General features: G+C 38.5%; 1 protein-coding gene across 5 annotated transcripts in view; it reads left to right on the top strand.

The window, feature by feature from the left end:
• Positions 1–12,070, top strand: part of LOC126201717 (probable protein phosphatase CG10417) — a 96,715-nt gene that overhangs the window by 11,603 nt on the left and 73,042 nt on the right. For all 5 annotated transcript variants that reach the window (XM_049936810.1, XM_049936809.1, XM_049936807.1 and 2 more), the window contains exon 3: positions 6,348–7,137. In XM_049936810.1, coding sequence (XP_049792767.1) covers positions 6,348–7,137 — 790 coding nt within the window. The remainder of the gene's footprint in view (positions 1–6,347; positions 7,138–12,070) is intronic.

Genomic DNA, 12,070 nt, shown 5'->3' with positions numbered 1-12,070 from the left:
TCATTTGTTGCATTTTTGGGGCACAGAACTTCATAAGTGTTAGCATTTGTATGATTGTGACTGTCTCCGTCACGATACCACTGCTGTCCATGACTTTCAAATAAAGTTAATTGCATGTTTAACGGCAGATATTGAAAACATTAAGAACATTTATTACTTAGTCGTGGTTCAGCTGCTCAGTATAAGAACTACAAAAATTTCGCCCATATATATGTGCGAATATGGATTTTGGAACAGCCCATGGCAAATCACCCTGTGATGGCATTGGGGGAACAGCAAAAAGACTAGCACCCTGTGCTAGTTTACAGAGGCCTTAGATAAACGAGATATCAACTCCATATGACTTGTTCAAATTATATGATTATAGTAGTCCAGGCATAAAGGTTTTATTTACCGAAAGAAGAAATTGAAAAAATTCAGCCCGATCAAGAAACAGAGTTTTGCTGGAGCAAGAAAAAACTATCAATTTATGTCAATTAATTGGAATCAGCTCAAAGTAAGCCGAGTTTCCAATAATGCTATAGCATTCACAGTTAATGACATCAAAGGAGATGAACAAATTCCAACACTTTCAATTGCAAGTTTACAACGAAGAGAGGATGCTGCATGCATGTAAGAAAAGTTTTGGTGGTTTGGAACAAGATGATGTCAGCATCAGCTTTATGCATCCACACAGTTCTGCTCGTTGTTTTGATTGGCCAACTGCTAAAGGCACTTGTTAGATTCCTGAGCAACCTATTTTACAGCTTTAGATGCACAATCATCATCATCAGGAAGACAATACAGTTATCAGCACTCTGCCCTTGACGAAATTGTGTAGCTGTTTAACCAAATATGGAACTGACTCTTTAGTATTTCTGTTTTGCAGATTTGCTGTGTTGTGAAACTTCCTGGCAGATTAAAACCGTGTGCCGGACCAAGACTCGAACTTGGGACCTTCGCTGTGTTTTGCATTATACTTGTTTTTATGATCTGTGTTAAATTAATATTTGAGTGTGATTTGTGTACTTGAATTGAAAAGAAATTATTACCAGTAGTATTAAGAGACTTAATGGACCAAATATTTCCCTTTTAATCTTCGCGAAGTGCTAAAATAACAACTTACGTAAGATCTAGAAATCAAATAATATAGCTTTGAAAGCTTAAGGCATGCTGTTTCCAGCTGTGGCAAGAAGAAAAGGGTTGAACAAGACGCAGTTAAGACATTATCATCATCGTCCCCCCCCCCCCCTCCCCGCACACACACACACACACACACACACACACACACACACACACACACACACACACACACAAAGTAACCTAAATTTGCACATAGAAAATTTTGGCCAACTCTGCCAATACATATTTTTCCATTTAGGCATACAGTGCTAATTAAATTTGATCCATATATAGACATCATAGAAAGGAATAACCCTCAGAAGGTTTGCTGTGATTGGATCATATGAAAAGTAGCAGTGGTCAGTCAATCCTTGGATCTTAGAATTGCACAACTAATGTTTTAGCCACTTCAGAGGCTTCTATCTATATTTAGGTGTGGCTACATCCCTAATTTTTGGTGTGGTGGGATTCAGCATAAAGGCAAATGACCAAATGTCTACTAGAACTTTTAAAAAAGCCTAGTAAATTAGACGCCTTTGTACCTTCGTATGTGATGTGGAGGTTAGTAGCTTCTAAAGAGAAGCCTCTAAAAATTCAACCACTGAAGATACTGAACTGAAATTTGGCATATGACAACCAAAGACCATATAAAACCTTCACACCAATTCTCATTATATTTGGAGATGGGTAAGTGGAGACCCCTGGTCCTCTTGATGTGGAATGACCCAATTTATTTTTAAGTGACAGTGTTTTATGGGCAAAAGCACCTGAAGAACATGCTCGAAACGCACTATGTTAAACATAAAACATATAAGTAACTGACAGCAGAAAATAAAAGTAGCTTAAATGAGTCTTAATTGTTATTGGGCACAAACTAATATGGTAAAACAAAGGAAAAGCATGTTAAAATAATTTCATGCCATATTTATAGGTTTGCCTTTGCAATGTAGTGCTGGTGCACTAATGCAAGTACACTTGTTGCCCACAAGGCATTTATTGCAGAGTTGACTGTTTTCATTTCGGTATAAATTCTCTCATTAGGTTTTATAGCTACAACTGTTTCATGGAACTCTAAATTTAATGGGGAAATTAATGAAAAATTACATCAATAAATACCATTAAAGAGAAATCCTTAAAGTTTTATTTAATGTTTGTGCATGTCAACGTGGGATCAAATTGTTATCCTGCACACATCGAGACAGTATTCCACTTCTCGCCACATATTCACCAACATTTCAGGTGTAACTGTCCCAACCGCCATGACGATACTTTCCCGTAAATGATTTATGTCTCTGATCTTTTCACTGTATACATTTTTTATGTGGCCCCAAAAGAAAAGGTCCAGTGGGGTTAAGTCTGGGCTTCGTAGTGGCCAAGCTATTGGGCCAGCCATCTGCATCAACCTCCCTGTAAAGCGAGTGTTAAGAGCTGCATGCACATGGCTACTGTAATGAGGTGGGGCACCATCTTGTTGTAACTTGTAGACTACTTCTTCGGACTCCAAACACACAAAACGCGGATCTGTTCATTATCATCTTCAGACGTTCTTGGTCTACCTGGTGATTTTGCTTTGAAAACACTCCCGGCTTCCTTGAAAGACAGAGGGAAAAACACGGGGACAACTGGGAAATCCAGGAAAAACCTAGGAATTTTTTCATCCAGGAGAAAACCAGAAAACACCCGGGAATTTTTTAGAAATCCAGGAAATTTTTTATTGTTTTAGTTTTCAATTAAATTTTTGTAATTTTGACTGGTAAGAATTGACACTTTGACAAAGAATTTTACTATATCCCACCACTGCAGAACAATACTGCTGCCATAAAACATAAACGAGACAAAAAATTAAAATAAAACTTAAGTTGCAAAGGAAATGTGCAATTTACAACAATAAAACACAGTGCACACACAAGCATTTGCCAACAGCGAAACGTGTCAAAGGCTATAGGACAAAGACAATGCAATTCTTCATAACAACAAACTACTTCCAATGACCGTGACGTCACAACTGCTCACATCAGGTTCGTTTGAAGAGTTGCTAGTGGGCTCTTGTGTGTGTGCTGTTGAGTCCCGTATGAGCAATACCTTCTACCACTTTCGTCTACTTGAAGTGTGACTGTTAGGAGCGTTAGCTATATCAGCAGTACCATCAAGCAGTCAGATGCCACCCAGAAAAATTTTTCTGGCGGACCCAAGCTGCTAGATTCGAACATTAGCAGAGCAGTCTGAGTTGTAGTGTGGAGGAGAGATAGTCGCCACGTCTAGTGATTTTGCTATTTACTCTTTATTTACAGCTCTCATGTTAAATGAAAACAAAATATAATACTGTGGCTGGGAGCTATCAAGCGAATTATAATTCACACAATTACGGAAGGCTAAAATGTGTTATTAGTTTCAGTTTTCTGATTTTATTTTATTTCCACATTTTTGGCAGTCAAGCATTAATTGCCTTGCAAAACAATGAAGTTATTTTTGTCGATCTGCTAAAGAAATTTGCGTTTTATTAGTCTTTTTCACAGAGGCAGTAAATTTATTTGAAATGAAATGAAGTGTTTCATTCCACACCACTGGCTAGTTTCAACTATTTGCTAAATTTCAAGTGCATGTTTTCATCATCCGGCACATATGGCATTAAGCCATAATAAAGAACTAAACATGAGATAATACTGTACCAGTACTTCAAGAAAATTTGCATCACGAAAACTTTATATCAGGTTGGGGTCTACATTTTTGTGAGTCTGGACACACTTTAAGCCGAATTATGTATTTTAATATTATTTACGAAATTCCGATGTTTCCGGAGTATCATGTTATGTTCTGTTTCGTTTATGACGTAATGAGAGATCTCTTAATGCTATGCAAGATCTTTAAATGCTATATACATACGGGCTTCCTACGTCATCGTAGTTGCACATGGGCAGTAAAACCTATTTTCTGGTGTTGTCTGGTAAATTGTGAAACGAGTTGTAACAGTTCGTAGGAAAATATTGCGAATGGTGACTTGAAAAGCGTTACTTTCAAAGTAAATTTAATTTTATGCAAGGTGAATTGTTAGGTACGAGAATGTCCTTTGAATTTCTTAAATCGCAGAGTGGTAGACTCTCGTTTAAAGCTTAACACTTTGAAGACCAGACATTTACATAATTTAAAATTTTACTGGCACATTTGCGTAATGTATCTTAGTGTAACACATGCAAAGAAGACAAATACTATATGTGAAAGTGTAGCTGTTCTTGCAGCTTCACTATGTACATTAATTTAAACCATTAATTTTTCCTATTTGTGTGTTAATGCTGCATAACAGTGACGTTGCTATTGGCTGACTACATCACGTGCCCTATCCTCTGAAGATCTGCTGTCATCGGCTGGCGAGATCACGATATGAGCTATGACTGGCTTACAAAAGCATCGCAGTCTCGATTACAGTAAAGTGCTGTGATTAGTGGAACTCGAATATATACTTTTGTAATACGAAAATAGGCAGCGTACATGTTGCTGCACATAGAAGCTTGTCCCAATGCATATGTGCCTGGAAGTTTTACGCTGGTCTGTAAAACCTAAACCATTCAAAGATTGATAAGTTTTACAATTCAGAGGGAAAGTTTACTATCGCTTAAATTGGGGAAATGTGTGTATTTTCACCCAGGAGAAAGTTTACTTTCAACCAAGATATCGGGGAAAAAGGTTTTTTTTGCCCCCCCCCCCCATATATACACCCTGAAAACAGAACTGGTGCCTCCTCAAGGTCAAGCAGACCTGCCAACTGCAGGGGAGCCAAACTTGGAGAGTTGATGAACCAAACACCACAAACGAGAATAGTGTGTGTCCCTTTGTACAGATTCTAAGACACATTAAAACTAGGGAGTTCTTTTTCAAACACACTGTAATTTTTATGACAATGATTCCACTCTAATAACTGCAGTTAAATGTATTTGCAATAATAAAGGAGTTTTGAAAGTACACAAAGTAAAAAGAAAGAAGGAAACCTTTTTCATTAAGATAGCTGCAGCAAATTTTATCATTTTCAAATAGTACCTTTGTACTTAAAACTGGAATTTGCACCCTTAGAAAATCTGATAAACTTTCTATTCAGTTTGCAGCTGTTTGATCATAGTCTCCGTCAATACTTCTTTCTATATAGTGGTGTTCTCTCTTCGCACTGCTGCCCTGAGAAGTTTCTTTTGGAATATCCTTCCATTAGTGAGTATTAATGTCATCAGGAGGCTGTGCTCTGGAGGAAAATAGAACAGAATGGGATGGGGGACTAGGAATATCAAAGGTTGAGGGGGGGGCACTGTATGAGAATGAATGGTATGTTGTAGGGAGAGTTTCCACCTGTGCAGTTGAGAAAAGCTGATGTTGGGAAGTAAACAGTCTTCGAAGCAGTTGTCAAAGTCAAGCAACAGCATTAGACATGATGCTCAGCAACTGGTTGGAAGCTCTCTTGGTCACTTGGCCATTCATGTTGGCAGGCAGCTCATTAGTGTCCATGCCCACACAGAATACCACACAGTGTTTCCATCCCAGTTTTCCCACTGTTTGAGAAAAACAGAATATCAATTTGATATTGTTGTTGTGCTTGTTTTGGCCCACTTCTGTCCATGTTGTAGCTGCAATCCAACAATCTCTTATGAAAGCTCTTTTCCTTAATTTGTTGTCATTGTCAGCTTATTGAAAGAGTTCCTAGCTAATATTACATCTGTCATGTTTACTCCTAAGTCATTAAACAAGGAGGAAACTCTTCTGCAATGTCATGAGTGGTCAGTTTTTCTGCTAAAATGTCATGGCACAAATCAATTAAGTCACTTATGTAAGTTCCATGAGAGGTGAAGGTTGGTATGCACCTGAGCCTTTCTTTTCTAAATGCCACCATTTGTAATTTACAGCTTGAAGCATCATCTTTGTAAACTTGCTTCAAGAGTTCAAAAATTTTCCTCCACCATCAAACAAGATTTCTCACTCTACAGTTGCTCCTGTAAATCAGACATTGAGCAAATCACCAAGAACACTGGATTGCGTTTCGCTCAATAATATATGGAAAATTTAGGTAGATAGCAATTTGAAACAAGAGCATATATGCCAAAAGATTGTGACTGATACAGTGTTGCCAGTAGTTTGTTGATAGGGCATCCCAACAGCAGAGAGAGAGAGAGAACATGTGCACAAACATCTGTTTTAAATGTGAGAATAATGAGAAGCCATTTCTGTGTTCTGTTTGGGTAATATAATTTACTGCTTTCTTATTGCAGAGGATGAAGAAAATGTGAAGAATCTGTTTGCTGAAGCTGAGATGCCTCTGGAGCAAGTAATGGCAAAATATCGCCGTGATATGATTTCTTCAAGTACAAAAAAATCGAAAGACGGTGATGATGAAATAGGTGATTATCCAGACTTGGACAAGGAAAACATACCTGAAGCCTCTGGATCAGGAACAGCTGGCATTAAGCTGACAGATTGTGAGTCAGATACAGATGCAAACAGTTCAGATTCTCAGGAGAAACCATCAGCTGATGGTGATAGTGCAGCTGTTTCTGATGGTGATAGTGCAGCTGTTTCTGATTGTGATGCAAATCACAAGCCCACATCATCAAATGGTAATGGAGATAGTGAAACAGAACCACATTCTAAAACTGATTCACCTGATGTCATGGTTTCAGTTAGTGACAAAAATAAGGAACCTCTTACAGGCAGTGACACTGAAACAGCAGAGGAATTGAAAGTGAAGGAAGAAATGAATGGAGAACATGATGGTGATCAGGGTGCTGCAAGTGGTGAACCACAAGGCAAAAGTTCTGATGTTACTGGCTCAGAAGCACCAATAAAAAATGGTGAAGTCAGTGTAAGTGAAGATAAAGATGACACATCTACAAATGAAGATAAAGGCAAAAGGAAAGCAATGCCAAACTTAAACCAGTGCATACTTAGGAAATCTCTGAGACAACATGCTGCAGTTGCATTGTACCATTCTCTTCTGGGTGGTCAGGATCAAAGTGACAGTGACTCTGATGAAGCAGATGAATCATTCAAAGCATTTGACAGGTAAGTGGCAGTTTTTTCCATGTCTTACACTTTAACATGAAAATGAAGGAAATCACCTACTTTTTGTTTTGTTGAACTATTTTTAAGAAGTGTTGTTTCATAAACCAATTAGATTGTGGTCAGACATAGTGCGTTCGAAGAATGGAAAGAGAGCTTTTGAATGTCGTTTGGGCATTGAAACTAACCAAAATCTTTGTTGTACCACCATGGCGACCAGGATGTCAATTTGTTTGGATAATAAGGGATTCTTAGGGAAGTAAACATGACTGGAAATCTCGTTGAATTTAGAGATTATCTGAGGAAGTTGACTTCTTTGTTGATGGAAATAAATGCATTGGGTAATTTTTGTACAAACCCAGATTTTGCTTTGGAATCGTGGTTGTGGAATGTGTAAGGAAAGGTGAAAATATGCATTGAAATATTGTAATGTTCGTTGCTCGATTGTTGCTACCTCGTGCACGCTCACTAATTATGGAAATCTCACTGTCCACGAGTTCTCATTTTATAGTAGATTTTCCATTGCGTGCTGGGGTGTCAGTGCTCATAAGAATTTTTCATACTTATCTGAATTCATCAGTCACACAGCAGAAGTTTTTTGAAATGTGTATATGGAGCTAAATTTTGTGTGTTTTATGGGTGTAGCAGTGTAATGCTTAAAGTTAACAATACTGTATTTTACGGACTATAAGATGCACCTTAATTTTAAGCAATATTCTAAAAGTTACATTTTTACCATTTTTGTTATTAGATTGCAAAGCCAGGCTAAACAATTTCTTAGTTTATAAAACCAAGGTGACAGACTGACCTTTACAATCCCTGAAAATAGTCATCTGAACATCCTCATCGTCCCCTTGATATAGATGATGCTCTTCACTCTTGATATAGACGATGGTCTTCACTGCCATCGAGAGTGTTACTTACGCTTGAGATTTAACAGTGCCTTCTGTTACCCTAGGCCATAACTGTTTTATCCACCGACACACTTGGTTGATTGTGGAGCATTTTAAAACTTCCTTTGGAATGAATTCATGTTGGGTTTCATACATTTGTTCTGTCAAGAAGTTGCAGTTGTGAAGTAAGTTCTCCCAGAATAACAGCAAGCTATGCATTTCCCTGTCCGAGTTTCTCTTTGACAGACTCTTCAAATTACTACCAAACTGATCTTGCATAAGGAGAGAATTGTTCTTCAGTAAATCACCTTTCCTTCTCTCCCACACTCAGCAAATCCATAATTTCCTACCAGCTTCATCCAACCAAACCTTGTCATGTATGTGAAGAATGATACGTGGTGGTTTTTCAGGAGGTTTTGGCATTGTTTTGCGCATAAAAATGATTGTTGGATTAAGTTTAGCACCGTCAGCACAACATGCAAGGACAACAGTAGTACATTTTTTCATGTCCGCTTGTTTTTATGGTTTTAGCATTTTGTATGTCAACTTTGTTATGAATAGGAAGGTAGGGCAGAGGGTGTGTTACTGTGAACAGTTCAGTGACCGGGTTGTTCTAATCAGAATTGACAGCAGACCAACACCGACAACGATAGTTCAGGTATATATGCCGACGTCGCAAGAAGCTGAAGATGAACAGATAAAGTGTATGAGGATATTGAAAGGGTAATGCAGTATGTAAAGGGGGACGAAAATCTAATAGTCATGGGCGACTGGAATGCAGTTGTAGGGGAAGGAGTAGAAGAAAAGGTTACAGGAGAATATGGGCTTGGGACAAGGAATGAAAGAGGAAAAAGACTAATTGAGTTCTGTAACAAGTTTCAGCTAGTAATAGCGAATACCCTGTTCAAGAATCGCAAGAGGAGGGGGTATACTTGGAAAAGGCCGGGAGATACGGGAAGATTTCAGTTAGACTACATCATGGTCAGACAGAGATTCCGAAATCAGATAGTGGATTGCAAGGCATACCCAGGAGCAGATATAGACTCAGATCACAATATAGTAGTGGTGATGAGTAGGCTAAAGTTCAAGACATTAGTCAGGAAGAATCAATACGCAAGGAAGTGGGATACGGAAGTACTAAGGAATGACAAGATACGTTTGAAGTTCTCTAACGCTATAGATACAGCAATAAGGAATAGCGCAGTAGGCAGTACAGTTGAAGAGGAATGGACATTTCTAAAAAGGGCCATCACAGAAGTTGGGAAGGGAAACATAGGTACAAAGAAGGTAGCTGCGAAGAAACCATGGGTAACAGAAGAAATACTTCAGTTGATTGATGAAAGCAGGAAGTACAAACATGTTCCGGGAAAAATCAGGAATACAAAAGTAAAAGTCGCTGAGGAATGAAATGAATAGGAAGTGCAGGGAAGCTAAGAATAAATGGCTGCAGGAAAAATGTGAAGACATCAAAAAACATAAGATTGTCGGAAGGACAGGCTCAGCATACAGGAAAGTCAAAACAACCTTTGGTGACATTAAAAGCAACGGTGGTAACATTAAGAGTGCAACGGGAATTCCACTGTTAAATGCAGAGGAGAGAGCAGGTAGGTGGAAAGAATACATTGAAAGCCTCTATGAGGGTGAAGATTTGTATGATATGATAGAAGAAGAAACAGGAGTCTATTTAGAAGAGATAGGGGAACAAGTATTAGAATCGGAATTTAAAAGAGCTTTGGAGGACTTTACGGTCAAATAAGGCAGAAGGTATAGATAACATTCCATCAGAATTTCTAAAATCATTGGGGGAAGTGGCAGCAAAATGACTATTCACGTTGGTGTGTAGAATATATGAGTCTGGCGACATACCATCTGACTTTCGGAAAAGCATCATCCACACAATTCCGAAGACGGCAAGAGCTGACAAGTGCGAGAATTATCGCACAATCAGCTTAACAGCTCATGCATCGAAGCTGCTAACAAGAATAACATACAGAAGAATGGAAAAGAAAATTGAGAATGCGCTAGGTTACGATCAGTTTGGCTTTAGGAAAAGTAAAGGGACGAGAGAGGCAATTCTGACGTTACGGCTAATAATGGAAACAAGGCTAAAGAAAAATCAAGACACTTTCATAGGATTTGTCGACCTGGAAAAAGTGTTCGGCAATCTAAAATGGTGCAAGCTGTTAGAGATTCTGAAAAAATTAGGGGTAAGCTATAGGGAGAGACGGGTCATATACAATATGTACAACAACCAAGAGGGAATAATAAGAGTGGACGATCAGGAACGAAGTGCTCGTATTAGGAAGGGTGTAAGACAAGGCTGTAGCCTTTTGCCCCTACTCTTCAATCTGTACATCGAGGAAGCAATGATGGAAATAAAAGAAAGGTTCAGGAGTGGAATTAAAATACAAGGTGAAAGGATATTAATGATACAATTCGCTAATGACATTGCTATCCTGAGTGAAAGTGAAGAAGAATTAAATGATCTGCTGAACGGAATGAGCACACAGTATGGTTTTGAGAGTAAATCGGAGAAAGATGAAGGTAATGAGAAGTAGTAGAAATGAGAACAGCGAGAAACTTATCAGGATTGATGGTCACGAAGTCAATGAAGTTAAGGAATTCTGCTACCTAGGCAGAAAAATAACCAATGACGGATGGAGCAAGGAGGACATCAAAAGCAGACTCGCTATGGCAAAAAAGGCATTTCTGGCCAAGAGAAGTCTACTAATATCAAATACCGGCCTTAATTTGAGGAAAAAATTTCTGAGGATGTACGTCTGGAGTACAGCATTGTATGATAGCGAAACATGGACTGTGAGAAAACCGGAACAGAAGAGAATCAAAGCATTTGAGATGCGGTGCTATAGACGAATGTTGAAAATTAGGTGGACTGATAAGGTAAGGAATTGAGGAGGTTCTATGCAGAATCGGAGAGGAAAGGAATTTGTGGAAAACACTGATAAGGAGAAGGGACAGGATGATAGGACATCTGCTAAGACATGAGGGAATGACTTCCATGGTACTAGAGGGAGCTGTAGAGGGCAAAAATTGTAGAGGAAGACAGAGATTGGAATACGTCAAGCAAATAATTGAGGACGTAGGTTGCAAGTGCTACTCTGAGATGAAGAGGTTAGCACAGGAAAGGAATTCGTGGCGGGCCGCATCAAACCAGTCAGTAGACTGGTGACAAAAAAAAAAGGCAACTGTTCTGTTACTTGCCACATCAAATATCAGGAGTTTTGCCCAGATTCGCTATCTGGCTTAGTACCACACTGGTTTTATTTTGAAGTTGAATAATAAAGCAATGGAAAGATAAAATTTTCGTTTTCATACTTGTAGCATTTTCTGAGATATTTTGGTTCACATGCTAAGTCCGTGGCACTTCAGACATTTAGCATCAACAAAGTCCTCCCTTAAAGTCTGCATGTATTTGAATCATTTTTGTATAAATTCACATGCATTTTGATGATGTTCTTGATTCCATTTCATTAGTCATCTTCTAGTTTTAACCATTCTGCATTCAGTCTTGTTTTTGCACATTTAGTCTTCCTCACTTTTTTAGGTATTCTTTACTAGCCCGCCAAACGAATTTCTTTTTTTCTCTTGGTGGAGGGCTGAAATTCCGTTTAGCTGCTCTGTTTCCATGGTCTTCTGCTTATGCTGTTTCAGTTTATAGCCTTCATCATATGAATGCCTTTTATTTCTTTCCATTATGAAAGTAGCTACTAACAAAAATATTACACTGTTACTGATAACAAAAATCAATTTCGATTAAAGTTCTCTGGCACCGTAGACTGTAATGACACACCATAGGTCAGACAGTGTTCTGGGTTCGTGATTGCAGGGCAAGGAGGCGGCACTGTTAGCAAGTGTTTGAATCTCGCACCTCATGTTTGTTGCATTGGTGTACTGCCGCTGTCAGTTGAATCCAGTGTTGCCATATAGAGAGAGGTTTCCTGCAACATCAAATATGACAACTGTTTTACGACTGGTGGAATTTTAAATCAAGCACTGAGAATTTTTATACGAATTTAGAGTGT

This window comes from Schistocerca nitens, chromosome 1 (genome assembly GCF_023898315.1).
Source record: "Schistocerca nitens isolate TAMUIC-IGC-003100 chromosome 1, iqSchNite1.1, whole genome shotgun sequence".
NCBI classification, from domain to species: Eukaryota; Metazoa; Arthropoda; class Insecta; order Orthoptera; family Acrididae; genus Schistocerca; species Schistocerca nitens.
The sequence above is the reverse complement of the archived record's forward strand: the minus strand, read 5'-3'. Positions and strand labels throughout refer to the sequence as shown.